At 44.7% G+C, this 14,307-nt stretch overlaps 1 protein-coding gene across 16 annotated transcripts in view; it reads left to right on the plus strand.

Annotated features, from left to right (window-relative positions):
* Nucleotides 1–14,307, plus strand: part of SUN1 (Sad1 and UNC84 domain containing 1) — a 50,733-nt gene that overhangs the window by 13,913 nt on the left and 22,513 nt on the right. For 3 of the 16 annotated variants that reach the window (XM_079120608.1, XM_079120616.1, XM_079120617.1), the window contains 11 exons: nucleotides 3,416–3,604; nucleotides 5,280–5,464; nucleotides 6,471–6,497; nucleotides 6,599–6,775; nucleotides 9,628–9,825; nucleotides 10,372–10,455; nucleotides 10,747–10,857; nucleotides 12,121–12,219; nucleotides 12,715–12,808; nucleotides 13,692–13,750; nucleotides 13,880–14,025. In XM_079120608.1, coding sequence (XP_078976734.1) covers nucleotides 3,416–3,604; nucleotides 5,280–5,464; nucleotides 6,471–6,497; nucleotides 6,599–6,775; nucleotides 9,628–9,825; nucleotides 10,372–10,455; nucleotides 10,747–10,857; nucleotides 12,121–12,219; nucleotides 12,715–12,808; nucleotides 13,692–13,750; nucleotides 13,880–14,025 — 1,369 coding nt within the window. Of the gene's footprint in view, nucleotides 1–933; nucleotides 1,008–3,415; nucleotides 3,605–5,279; nucleotides 5,465–6,470; nucleotides 6,498–6,571; nucleotides 6,776–9,627; nucleotides 9,826–10,371; nucleotides 10,456–10,746; nucleotides 10,858–12,120; nucleotides 12,220–12,714; nucleotides 12,809–13,691; nucleotides 13,751–13,879; nucleotides 14,026–14,307 lie in introns of those variants that run through there. The other 13 variants (XM_079120623.1, XM_079120619.1, XM_079120620.1 and 10 more) reach the window with 13 other exon arrangements.

The following is a 14,307-nucleotide window of genomic DNA, read 5'->3' on the forward strand; positions in this document are numbered from 1 at the left end:
CTTTTTTTGTTCACAATTCCAGGTCATAGTGCATTCACACTGGGATGTGCTCTGTTGGAGGCCTGTCATTTGCCAGCTGAAGTTAAAATGTTCTCTGTTCCTGTAGTGGAGCATAGAAAGTTATTCTTGGTAATTTATTTTTAGCTCTTATGACTTATTCTAAAGACAGTTTTAGAAAATGCTACATGTAGGGTCTCTCCATTGGGAAATCTACCCTTAATTTCAGTAAAATTCACATCCTTTCTGCAGTTGGACCTGTGGGTAAACCTGTGGGCAGGTGGAGTGAAAAATGAAGGAAAGTTAGGCAGAGGCTGGCCAGGTGTGGTTCCACATGCTGTTTCGGGGATTTAGATTTTATTTAAGGGGGGTGCAAGACAACAGAGGATTTTAATCTAGGGAGCTATGTGTAAAGTCTAGGAAGGATAGAGTGGGAGGGGCCTGGCCAGAAGACAGGTGCCCTGGAACTGGCTGTATGGGGCAGAGTGAAGTCCTGAGTCAGAGGTTCAGGAAGAGCAGTGGGTGAATGGGCTTGGGGGCTGGCTGGTATTCACATCCTGGCTTGGGCCACCAGAGTGGGAGCTCAGAGGAGGAAGGGTTGGGAGAACTTGGCCAACAACAGAAAATGGGAGATTTGGCATTCTGACTCCGTGAGCAGGTTGGAGCCATTCATCAGCCTGTAGCGAATGGGTCCTAAGGGTGAGTGAGATTGCCACAGGCTGAGGGAAGCAGGGCCCAGGCAGACTAGAGGGACAGGGACTGGGGCTGGCAGAGCTAGTGGAAGACCCACTGAGAGCAGCAACCCACGGTCTCTGTGTCACAGAGAGCCTGTGGTGTGGCTTCTGGGGCTGGCCAGTCCTACTGCAGTTGCCAGTGTCCCGTCCTCATGTAGTAGCTGCTCTGTCTGCCCTTCTTTTCCTGTGCTTGGCTCTATAGATTCCCAGTCTCTTCTCTGAAAACTGAGCATCTTCCAACCTGAGGGGAGCCTGGTTCCTTGGGTGCTGCTGGAGGTGAGCAGTCACCTTGGCTTTCTTTGATATCACCTGGGTCCTCCATATCCTGTGACTGTGCTCTGGCAGGATTCTAATCAGAGTTCTTAACAGTTTCACTGAACATACAAAGGATCTTTAATGTCCTGACCACTCCACACTCCATGTATTTAATAGTTTTTTTTTTTTTTTTTCTTGTGGAAATGTCACACAGTGTGAAGGTTTGGAGTAGCAAGAAGTGTGTTTGCCTTCCATGAGCCCAACACTGTCAGCACTGGTCTGCCCAGGCCCTTTCTACTGGTTGTCCTGAGTAACTAACCAAAACACCAGCCTCACCCCATACCACCCATCATCCCTTCTCCTGTGCTATTGGGTTTTTCAGTATTATCAACTTGATCTGTCTGTTTTCAAGTTCCCATCAGCTTCCCATACCATAGTTACTGTATTACCTTTCCTTTGAAGTCAGAGAGGACACTCCTGGGAACCATAAGAGGCCTGAGATCTATAGGCATAGGTCCTGTTGCCTGCACATGTTCTTGAGGCAAGCAAAGCTGGAACTGGCACTCTCTGACTCTCAGCTTCTGGTGGGAGGTGAGCTGCCAGCAGGAGGTGGGAAAGTGGCTGTGGGTGCCTGCCCCAGGGCTTCCTGTCTGCCTGGAGCCAGGTACCCCTGGACTGCTGGGCAAGATGAGGCTGGTATGCCAGGGCATGGAAGTAGGGGCCCTGGCTGAGCCATGTGAGAATAGGACAGACAGAGCTGGCATAGTGGCTTTCAGAGCCCAACTGATGCAGGTGAGGGGTATGGCAGCGAGTGGAAGTTATTTTTTCCACAGGGTTGGCTAAGAGTCTGTGTAGATGCTGATGGTAAGGAGCAGTAGAGAGAGCTGAAAATTCAGGAGAGAGGGCGAGAAATGACAGAAGGGAAGGTCCTTGGAGAGTGGGAAACTTGGTCCAGAGCACATAGGCTCGGCTGTAGGATTCTCTTTCCATTGCAGAAGGAAGGAAGGCTATGTGAGTCAGGTTCCCTAGAGGAGCCAGACCGGTATAACGTATGTGTGCGGGTGTGTGGTGACAGACTGAGGACAAGGAACTGGCAAGTCCCAAGACATGCAGGTGAGTCAGCAGCTGTGGCCAGTAGAGCCAAAGGTGCAGATGCAGTTTGAAGGCGCAGGACTTGCAGCCCAGGAAGAGCTGGTGTCCCAGGTTGGAGGCCTTAGGGCTGAAGTGACTCCTTTCTGCTCTGGGAGAGCCTTCTGTTCTGCTCAGCCCTTCATCTGATTGGGCAAGGCCCACCATGTTGTGAGTGCCTGCTGTTTTCCCGTGTTTTGATTCAGATTTTAATCTCATCCAGAAGCCCCCTCCTAATCACAGAAATTTTATGACCAAATATTTGAGCACCTCATTGCCAGTCAAGACAGCACACAAAACTAACTACAAAGGTACAGAAGCATCCTGAGACTGGCTGTCATGTGGATCTGGTAGGGATGAGGTAGCACTCTTACAGTGTCTGGCATTTCTGGGAAGGAAGAAAGAAGTGGGTCTTCCATATGGAAGGGAGGAGACATCAGAGGGTAGATGGAGAACTGGTAGCCAACAGATGGCTAGGTGGCGTGAGGCTCTGCAGAGAGGAGACAGGGATGGGGTGCCTGCCTGGTGAGGAACTTCTGAGTTTGCCACAATGCAGAATGTAGGGATCTGCCCTGCCAGGGCCATCTGTGCAGCTTCCTTCCTGGCCAGTTGTAGCTCCTGTCTTGATTATGCAGGGGTTGCCTCCACTGTTGGGCAGCTTGACATGTGTAGCACCTGCCCTCTCCCAGGGACACAGACTACTCAGTGTTTTGACTTGGAAACTTGCTAGCCGCACAGTAGAGCACAATTCTTTATTTGATTGCGTTGGATTAAAGGTCGCATGGCAGGTACTGGGAGTGACTTTGTCATGGACTTGTGGTGGATTTGCTTTCATCTTTAGCTTTAGTGTTAGACACAGTGCACTGTGGATGGCTCTGGAGCTGGCCTTCCCTTTCTTATGTTGACTCATTCAGTGACATACTGGCCTACTGGGTTAATTTTCACACCATGGTCACTCCTCTAAATTGCTCTGTCAGGCCTGGTGTCTACTAGTAGTGTACTTAGATTTTCCACACTGTCAACATCATTCCCCATAGATGGGGATTCTTATAACTCATCCTAAAGCAGCTGCTCTCAGGGAACTTCTGGCATCTGCATCTAAAGGAGGAGTGGTGAGGATGTATGTGTCAGACCCTCATTGGCTGGCTATTGTGCCACCTGCATTTTGCTTTCTAATAAAGTTATTATATGATAAAAATTGCTCTTTACAATACCTGATAGATCACGCATTATTTGGTCAGTTTGTTTCAGCCCTGAGACTGTAAGCTTTATTTATCTCTGGCACATTTCATTCCTTCCAGTTCAAGTTATTCTTCTGATGCTCTGGATTTTGAGACTGAGCACAAATTGGATCCTGTATTTGATTCTCCGAGGATGTCCCGTCGTAGTTTGCGCCTAGTCACAACAACCTATGGCAGCGGGGATGGCCAGGCTGTGGACCTGCACTCCTGCACCAGCAGGGCTGCCTCCCACCAGGGTGGAGCTGCCAGGTGAGCACTGCTGGTCTTGCCATCACATGACTTCCAATACTAGTTAAATAAATCCAAGCTTACAAGCTCTTTTGGTCTGTGAAACCATGCAGTCCCTCTTGAATTTAACAAAATGTGTGTGTTGTACACACATGCTCAGGTGTTCCCTACAAAGTCACATCTTTGCTATGAATAAAGACTGAAACTAATTCTGGAATGTGTGAGGGTGTCTGGGATGGATGTTCTGCAGAGTATAGCTGAGGTGGCTCACTCCCTGTGGCACAGATATGCTCCATGTGCTCTAGGGAGATATGCCTTGTCTTTGAATAAGCACTTCACCTGCGTACTTGATATTGAAGGGAAAGAGGCTTGTGGAATGCCACGGGCCACAGAGCTGGTGTCTGTTGTTAAATGAGTTAAGTCTGTTTATTAAGACATGTGAGTCAGTGGTCAGAGGTACAGTTGAGGTACTTTCTTGTGTTTGATTGTCAAGTACATTTGCCTCTGAACAGTGTCCCATCACAGCTCCTGTTCCAGAAGGAACAAAGTTTGCAGAATCTGTGCCATTTAAAGACAATGAACAGAAGTCATCTTTTATGTTGCTCACAGGGGGGAGGTGGGAGTACTGGTGCCTCACCATGCTGCCCAGGGACCTGTAATAGTGCTCGCCATGGCTTGCCTGGGCTGTTCTCTTGAGGAGTTGGGAAGCCTCTGTGGAGCCTGGTCAGCAGGTGCTTGGCAGCAGCTGAGAACCAATTGACACAGTGTGTAGCTCAGTGCCAGGCTCTTCCAGCTGCACTGCAGCACGTAGAAACCAGGGGGCTTCTGTGACAGAAGACCAGGCTGTGGTTACACTGTGCTCAGGCAGTAATTCTTGGATGTTGCTATCAGTGCTGGCTTTTATCCATCACTGAGTCTCAGGAGGGAAGAGTCTTGTTCCTTTGACCTGTATGTCCCCCCCCATTAACTCAATGCCAAGTGTTTGTACAGTTTATTTTTAAGGGCTTTACTCTTTGTTATTTGTGGTTAACATTTTTATTTTTATTTTTATTTTCTTTTTATTTTCTGGGGGATACCAGGGATTGAACTCAGAGGCATTCAAACACTGAGCAACATCCCCAGCCCTATTTTGTATTTTATTTAGAGACAAGGTTTCACTGAGGCAAAAGCACCTTGCCTTTGAGGCTGGCTTTGAACTCGTGATCCTCCTGACTCAGCCTCCTGAGCTGCTGGGATTAAAGGCATACACCACCTCACCTGGCTCATTTGTGGTTAATATGAATGCAGAAATTATCTTAGGTTACAATTTATTTTTGCTGTACTTAACATAGGAGGGCATGTTTATGTGTATGCAATTGCTTCTTTAGAAAAGGTGAGGGCTCAAACTCATAAATCATAGATTTTTAGGTCATATTTATTTTTAGGTTATTTTAGGTTTGAACCACTTTGGATCACTGGGCCTAAAACTATCTGAATTATTTTGTGTTTATGACTTTAGAGGTACTTCTTGGTTCCTGCTTAGAAATCTTTTTTTAAATAAATGGATAATTTCACACAGCAGGAAAGGCATAAGAAAATGGTTTACCTTAAAATGCTGTATTTATTCTTGGTCACAGATTTTGTGTTGGTAAACTCTAATCATTTTGTATTTACTAGAAAAGGTCTATAAAATTGTTTCTCATTCCTTTCTTTTTAGAACAGCCAAGCAGCGCAAAAGTGCAAGCAAGCCAGCATTTAGTATCAACCACCTGTCAGGGAAGGCCACATCCTCAGGCACCAACCAGGGCAGCTCTCGCAGTATGCGGGGCACTGCAGCCCCGCGGCCACCCGTGCTGGATGAGTCTCTGATTCGTGAACAGACCAAAGTGGACCACTTCTGGGGTGAGTTGCTGTGAGGCATTATGGACTCATCCACAATGTGGTCACTTCTGAGATTGTTTTGGGAAGAAGGCAAGATATGGCTAGGTGGTTGGTTTGCTGTGCTCTGGGGGGAGCACTGGTGAGGTCAGACTTGCTCCAGACTCAAGTAGGAATGCACTGGGCACTGTCCCATCTGTTACCGGCTGCTTAGCAAGTGTGTAATTGCTTATTATGGTGTGTAAGATTAAGTGATCAGGCAGTAATCCGATAACTTTTTCTAAACGCATTGCTTTTGTAGGATGTTTAAACAAAGGCAGTATAAAAATTGACCGGTAAATTTCCAGAAAGCTCTAAGCAACAAAACAACCAGAGTATTTTCTAAGTCATTGGAGCTCTGGTGTGGAGAAACTGGCACAGAGAAGGAGCTGGCTGCCCTGACAAAAGCAGCAGTAGCAATGTGATGCACACCCTGTGGGAAGCTATGGTGCCACTGGGGCTTAGCAAGGGTGATGGCCCTTTGGTGAGAAATGAGGAGCTGCTTGTCAAGTGCAGCTTGTGGTCTGCTTGACCCTTGCGAGGCAGCGGAGAACCAGATCAGTTCCAGAAGTGCTGCATGGGTGTTGATGTTCACTCCTTTGCTGAGAGCAGTCACCAGGCAAGAGCAGTGTTGCTAGGTAGGGGCTGTGCTTCCTGGACCAGGCACTGAGTGACCTTACCAGTCTGTTCCACACTTCCTGCTCCCTCTTTGGGTCAGAGTATATGTTGGTATGCGTGGGCCCTGAAGTGTGCCTCCACCTGCTCAAATCTGGAGAAGTCTCCGTGGGTCTGTGCAGTGTAGATGAATCCTGACCAGGGCCATGATGCTGACTTAGCAACCATCTTAGCCTTTACTTTCATTTAACACACACCATCGCCACCACCACCACCACCAACACACACGTGTACACACACACACACACACACACACACACACACACACCCCGTGGGTTTTGTTCTGTTCAACAGTGAAAATGTGTGTGTTTTTCAGGTCTGGATGATGATGGTGATCTTAAAGGTAATTATTTTAGATCTTCTGTATATTTTCAGGATAGAAGTTACAGTTAGTTATTTGTAGATTGTGATAAACAGGTTCTGTCTACTTCTTGAAAACTTTAGGTGGAAATAAAACTGCCACTCAGGGAAATGGCGACCTGGCAACAGATGCAGCTGCCCGCAATGGATACATCTGCAGGGACTGCAGCATGCTCTCCCAGCGCACAGAGGCTCTCACAGCACACCCGGCGTCCCAGGGACCCTCATCAAGGGTTTATTCTAGGGATAGGAACCCAAAACGTAAGTCTCACACTTCTAAAGTTAGAAAAAGATTCAGTGACCACAGGTCTCCTTTTCTTGTTCTGAAACTGACTTTATAAGGCCTCAGTGTCTGCACTATTTCTGTTGTAGACTTGACTTGAAATGATTTTCTGTAAATGTAAACAAATACACCCAGTTAGCTTTGTCGTACTTGTCTTCTTTCAGCCTGCACTTTATGTGTTCTTTTTTTTTTTTTTTTTTTTTATACCTAGAAAGATTTAAAATTTTATAAGTTGGAACTTTAAGCAAAAGAAAATTCCTACTTCAATATACTCTAATAAACATAGCCACTTGCAAATGTGTTTCTTCTTTCTTAGGAAGTGGTGCAGATGTTCAGATGTGCTTGAGTAATAGCACTTCCACCTTTGCTGCTGCCAGTGTCTATGCCAGTGTTGGGGGAGGTTCTTTCCATGGCTACTGGTCTGGTGGTCATGTGACAGTGTTGGGGCGGGGGGTCGGGATAGTGGGACTTTCTGGGCCCACAGGAAGGCAGCCACAGACCCCCACTTTCCAGGTAATAGGTATAACTGTGGTATCCCAGTAGGCTTGGGGACTCTACACCTTTCATGAGCCTGTCCTGAGGTCACACCTACGGCAAGAAGAGGTAAACCCTGATTGGTGTGAGCTGTCCCCTTCTGAGTTCTTTTTTTTTTTTTTAATATTTTTTAATTGTCTATAGACTCTTATTTTATTCATTTATTTATATGTGGTGCTGAGAATTGAACCCAGTGCCTCACACATGCTAGGCAAGCACTCTACCACTGAGCCACAACCCCAGCCCTCCTTCTGAGTTCTTGCGCCTATCTGTGGTGTCCCAGCCTGGCATTCTGGAGAAGCAGGATGGCCCAGAGGAGGGCATGTCTGTCAGTGCACCACCTCAACACTCAGTTTGTGCTTTTCCAGTGACTGGACATAATAAAGGATGGTAGTAGGGCTAAGAATGTAGTCCTCATTTATTTCTATTTTTCCAGCCTTATTCTTGTGCCTTAGCCTCTGGTTTGTCTGTTGTGGCATTGTGGATACTGTCAGCATTAATAGAACAAAATAACAAAGCTTGAAAGGGTAAGGAGTAGATGACAGAATCAAAATGATATGTGTTTCCTAATAATGCTTTGAGGACCACATAGTGCTCAAGTACCTTGATGCTAACCAGTGTTACTTGAGTACTTGTGCTGGACACGCACTCTGCACAGGTGATCACAACAGATGGGCAGACAAGGTGCAGCTAGCTTAGGAAGCCTGCTAATGGGGGGTGATGGGGCTTGGCCCTGATCCTCCAGTGCCTCTGGGAGTGCCTGGGGTATCAAGCACAGCTAACTTAGGTTGTCTCCTTTTCTAAGTGGAACATTTTAGTTTTTTTAATGACTTAACATTCAAAGAACATAAAATTAACCATTAATCATCTTAAAGTATACAATCAAGTGGAATTTAGTGTATTCAGAGAGTTGGCAATCATCACCCAGTTCTGCTTTTATGTACTAGGAAGGGAGATATCCTGTGTCTTCACTTGAATTCTGAGATGACATATGTCACCTCATAACCATTTTCATCTTACATGCTAGTTGAGATTAGCTTCATTCTTTTTGGGACTTATCACAATATTTGTGGTTGTGTCTAAATTTAGTTAGTTCCTGGATGAGCATCCAGGTTTATTTTTGTATGCCATTAAAAACATTTTCTTCAGTGAGTTTGCTTGTATGTTTGTGTATGTGTGCAAGCCTCTTGGGTAGATAAGCTAAAAGTAGAATGAATATATTCATTATTATGTGCAGTTTCAATTTAAACAGATGTCTGTAATCCCTGTGACTCGGGAGGGAGGCTGAGCTATCAGGATCGCAAGTTTGAGGCCAGTCTTGACAAGACCCTATCTGCAAATAAAAAATAAAAAGGAGGATTAGCTCAGTGGCAGAATGCCTGAATTCAACCCCCAGTACACCTAAATAGACATTCTTCTATTTACAGTTCCTGTCCCCTGCTGTGAAATAAGGATCCCCTCCACTCTACTTCTTTTGCTTTTGGTACTGAGGATAGAAGCCAGGCCTTGCATATGCTGAGTATGCACTCTGACAGTGAACTGTACCCCAGCACCCACTAATACTGATTTTCATATTTTTGACCTGTTTGAATCTTGTCAATTTGATGGACGATAAATGAAGTTTAATGTTTCTAATTATTAATAGGAGTGACATGCATTACCTCTAATTAAATTTTTGTCATTTTTGCCAGTGGTGCATGCCTGTAATTTCCGCAACTCTGGAGGCTGAGGCAAGAGATTCATAGTTCATGGCCAACCTTGGCAAGACCCTGTCTCAAAATAAAAAATAAAAGGGCTGAGGAGTGCTCAGTGGTAGAGCACCCTGGATTTAATGCCTAGTGCACAAAAGAAAATAAGGGGTTTTTTTTTTTTTTGATTTTTGGTTTTGCTTGTTTTCTCACAAGATTCCAGCTCACAAATAGCCTTTTTCGTATTCTTTTGAAAATTATAAAGCCCTATTTTAAATTTTTCTATAAAATCACTCTAGAGACTGATAGGTCAGAGGTCATATGAGGAGGCAGCTGCTTGGCAACATGTAAATGTCATGGTGTCTGTGTAGATAGTGCTGAATAGGATGGTCCCAAGGGTACCATATGGAAAGAGACCGGACGAGTGACTTCTTTTGCAGCTCTGTCTCTGTCACTAGTCAGGACACTCTTTGTAGGTGGTCCTCTCTGGTGTCCATTTAAAAAGTGTTTTCCTTATGCTTTTCTGGAAATTAGTGACTATTTGGCCAGTCGGGAGAAAATGCTGGCTTCATGGGAAGAAATAACGTGTGTTCACGGTTTTTTAATAGGCGGTGCATCTTTCTACGTGGATAGGATTTTGTGGCTGGCCAAATATACTTCGTCATCTTTTTCATCATTCTTAGTTCAACTTTTTCAAGTGGTTTTAATGAAGCTCAGTTATGCATCAGAAAATTACAAATTGAAAAGTTATGAATCAAAAGATTGTGAATCAGAAAGCTGTAAGTCAAAAAGCCATGAATTAAGAGGTATTTAAATATTTATTCCTCCCTTCTCCGCCAAATTCGCTTTCAAGGTGGAGAAGATGCTGCTCCTCTGCAAGCTCTTTTGGCTCTATCGCGGGTCTCCGCACTGCCTCCTCATGGCTGCTTTCAGTGATCTTCCATCGGGAGCTTGTGGGAGTGTTAACGTGATCTGTGTGTAACTCACCTTCCTGAAAGGTGGCCACTATTTAAATGTTAAGTTCCTTTTCTTTAAATAAAAAGTTAATATGCTCAGCCTTTGATTTTTGGTTATTCCCATTTAAAAGCAAAACCAGTTTATTTGAAAGGTCTTTAGAATCATATTCAAAAAATTTTTAGGCAAGCCAGTCTTTGTATGGTATTGTCCGTGCATATTATTAACCCAGAGGCTTTACAATCTCTTGTCATATCCAAAGCCCTGTCGCGTGTATTCACCCATATTGTGACTCTGAAACCCTGGGAAGCCTTCTCTGTCGCTCTGGCTTTGTGGGGCGTAGGAAGCATTTGAGCTTGTGCAATTAGCTTCCTAAGCCTCTTGCACATGTGTTGCAGCTCATCGCAGTTACCTCGGGAGGATGGCTGTCAGAGAGCTTTCCAGAGAGGATGGTCACCCCAGTGTGCATGGGGAGTCCCAGTGTGAGTACGGCTCCCCTCCCACACAAGCAGTTGGTCTTGGAAGTGCCTCCTCCCTCATTGTAATACTGGGACATTGACCATGGAGAACAAATAGCCTGCAGGAGCTTGGTGGCTTCATAATTAGGAGACTGTTAGAGCTCTTGCTAAACCCTCAATAATAGAAACTAATCACCACAGGCTGCATTTGCTATCCTTTTTTGGGAAATCAAGTGTCCTGGCTTTTCCAGCTGTTGTAATTGACAGGGTTTGCATATTAATCTGTCACTCCACTGCTTGTCCCCACACCCACAGGCGACGACTGTAAGGGGAAGAAACACCTTGAGACCCACACAACCGCCCACTTGCAGCCATCCAGGACACGCAGGGTGGCAGGGGCCATGGGGCGCCTCTTCACCCATGCAGGTTGTGTTTTGTATCTTGTTTGTGTTGTTTGTCTCATGCCTTTACAGTGTTGCTGTCCTTGTTTGATTTGTTTGCAATTCAAAAGTTCTAAACCACTTTAAAACCTGACTGAAGTAACATCAATTGTGGTTAAAAAAAATGTAGACTCTCTTTGTTGAAAAGCTTCTTTGTAAGTTTATTTAAGATGAGCTAGATATATAGAAAGCAGTTTAGTCGAGGTGAGAATGCAAGTTGAGAAAAGGCATATTGCCTCCTGTGTTGGAGTATGTGCTGGTAGCTGCTGGCCACCCCTTACTGCTGGACATCTCATTGAGTCCAGGAAGTATACACAAAGAAGAAGGTTACTTCAGCCCCGGGTGGTGGTGCCTACCTGTAATCCCACCACCGTGGGAAGCTGAGGCAGGAGATCGCAAGGTAAAAGCTAGCCTAAGCAACTTAGTGAGACCCTGTCTTAAAATAAAATATAAAAAGGACTGGGGATATGGCTTAGTTGTTAAGCACCCCTGGGTTCAATCTCCCGTACCAAAAAATAATAATAAAATTTTAGAAAACTGTCTCATAACAGTTAATAAACTTGAAACAGTGAAAAAAATCTTCAAGTTATATTTTTTTGTGCTTCAGCACAGTGAAGTGCTTAGTAGTTTCAGGAGTCGGTATGCAGATATTAAGTTACTATGAGGATAAGACTGTTAACAATTGCTCTTGAAAAAATGGAACAAAATTGATTTCATGAGTTTTCTCTCTTACATAGCATGTGATGTTCATGGCTGAATTCACTGGGTCCAGTTCATCATTCCCAAATACTTTTTCACTGGAAAATATTGCCTCTAAGATAATTTTCACTGTGGTCTTCGAGTAATCATTTTCTTACCCTGCACAAGTGACTGCTGATGTCTGGAATTTCAATACATCTCCAAGATTGCAATATTTCTGACACAAATTTCTGCCTGCACCAACTGTCAGCATTCATAGGACAGCTTCCAGTTCTGCCTGTGGATCTTGTAAAGGGGATGTATACATTTTACACTTTAAGTATCTGCAGGCAGGAGTGAATGAAAATGATTTAAAAAGCAGGATTTTCATTAGATAATTTCATTGAGTATCTTGCCTAGACTTGAATTTTTTTGCCCTTGAGCAGAGACCTCTCACTTACCAGATAAAGAGCTAATGTTGCAGCGTATTTTTTGCTGAGCTGTAAGCGTGTAGGCGGGCGCTCTGCTGCCTGTCTCAGGGTGCCTCCTGCTCCTGTCTCATCTATCGCAGGTCACTTCCTGATGCAGATGCTGCGAAGGGTCGGAGCTGCTGGATGGCTTGTGTCCGAGACAGTGCGGTCGGTCCTTTGGTTGGCTGTTGTTGCTCCAGGTGGTTATTTTGGGTTTCTGTGTTAGCATTCTCGCCAAGCTTTTGGCAGCTAAGCACCTGCAATAAGTAATTCCCCTAATCAAATAAAAAATTCATTGGAGGTTCCTATGTTTTAGCCCTTGATGTAGCACATTCCATTCTTCTTACTTAGAAATGTTAACATCCTATACTTTGGGTTGCATGGGCATTCTTTTTTCTCTGACGTGTTGGGTTTTGTGTAAGTCTAGCTGGCTGCTCAGCTTTCATGTACACAAGGTGCATGGACGTGGTGCCTCCTCAGGAGTCTCATCCGTGTGCTTGTCAACATTGAGCCTTGCTCTCCTGCTGTGGCCCCAGCATCATTCTGTGCACTCCTTTCCTCCCTGACTCATCTTAACATGCTGCCAGAAAACCTATAGCAAGTTTCCTCTGCTTCTAGCTCTGCCTTCACAGCCCACCTGGGATCTCAGTTCCTTAAACACATTTCCTCAGAATGTTTGACCTTTTCTCTCTCAGGGAAGGCAGCCTCTGGAACGCTTTGGTGGCTAGGGATTGGATGGTACCAGTTTGTTACTTTGATTTCCTGGCTGAATGTGTTTCTTCTTACAAGGTAAGGAAACTGATACCATGTCAGCATGGTGTTCTAAAGAACCAGTTCTGGCTGGGTGTGGTGGTGCATGCCTGTCATCCCAGCGGCTCCGGAAGCTGAGGCAGGAGGATCATGAGTTCAAAGCCAGCCTCAGCAACGTAGCAGGGCCCTAAGTAACTAGTGAGACCCTGTTTCTAAATAAAATATAAAAAAGGGTTGGGGATGTGGCTCAGTGGTTAAGTGCCCCTGGATTCACTCCCCAGTACCCCAAAAAAATGACAGTTCTGTTCTAACTGCAGGTTGAGTTATTTTATAATGATTTAGTTTATATTTATAGTGTTTTGTCATTTGTTATGTTCATTTCTTACATTTATTTATTAATAAATATAAATAAATTTATTAATATATTAATATATAAATTAATAAATAGAAATTATATTTCTCTTGGGGATTGCCTTGTACATGTTAGACAAATACTCAACCTCTGAGCCCTGGCTCATTTTATATTTTACAGTGTTTTCATGTTCATACTTGATTTTTCCAACCCACCTGTGAGAGCAAAGGATGGGTATCATTGTTAAGGAGAGTGAAAGTATGAGTGGTACCCAGCTAGAGGTCTAGTCATCCTGGAGCCGAACTAAGACAGCTGCTCACCTCAGTGGGCAGTGACCAGGCTTAGGGATGTGCGCCCCTGGGCTCTAGCCTGGCACCTTCACTGCAGATGATCTGAGTGTTTTGTAGGAATAGCCTCCTGTAGGTGTATCCAAGCCTTGCAGATAAAACTATAATGCATTTCTAATGTTGTAGGGGGTGGGTTGCATAAAATTATCAAGAGGGGGGAAATAGAATGGTGAACCCTGCTCTTTTCTTTTCCCAAGTTAAAAGTTTTCATTTTTATTCCCAGGTGCCTTCGAAATATTTGCAAGTTTTTAATCCTGCTCATTCCACTATTACTTTTACTAGGTGAGTAAAATTTGCTTCACTGCCTTAGATGATCCTCATGTGCACACAGGTGACTCGGTGGGAATCCCTCATTTCCGTGCATTTGGGGAGCCATGTTCATGTGTACATAGCTGTTTTCTTTCCTTCAAGGTGCAGGCCTCTCCCTGTGGGGCCAGGGTGACTTCCTTTCACTACTGCCTGTATTAAACTGGACAGATATGCATCCAGCACAGAGGGCTGATGACCCTAAGGACATGCTCAGACCTGGGGCTTCTTACCCAAACCAACCTATGCAGGTAACAGTGTGGATATTCTCACTGGCATTGCAAGAGCTGTTCAGTGTAAGTTACACACCTGACTGTGAATAGGGTGGCTCAGTTGGGGACCCTGCATAGAAAATATTGTTAAATGTCAAATAGGCAAGTTGTATAGCTCCTCAAATGTTCTAAAATAGCCAGCTAATGTATATTTAAATAATCTCATAATCAATTGAAGAATATCTGCTGTTACTTGTGCAGAATACAGCATGAAGAAGGAAACAGTGGCTTGTAGTCATCATGTGAGGATAGTTGCCAGCA

The sequence above is a fragment of the Sciurus vulgaris genome, assembly GCF_902686455.1.
Source record: "Sciurus vulgaris genome assembly, chromosome: 18".
In the NCBI taxonomy this organism is placed as follows: domain Eukaryota; kingdom Metazoa; phylum Chordata; class Mammalia; order Rodentia; family Sciuridae; genus Sciurus; species Sciurus vulgaris.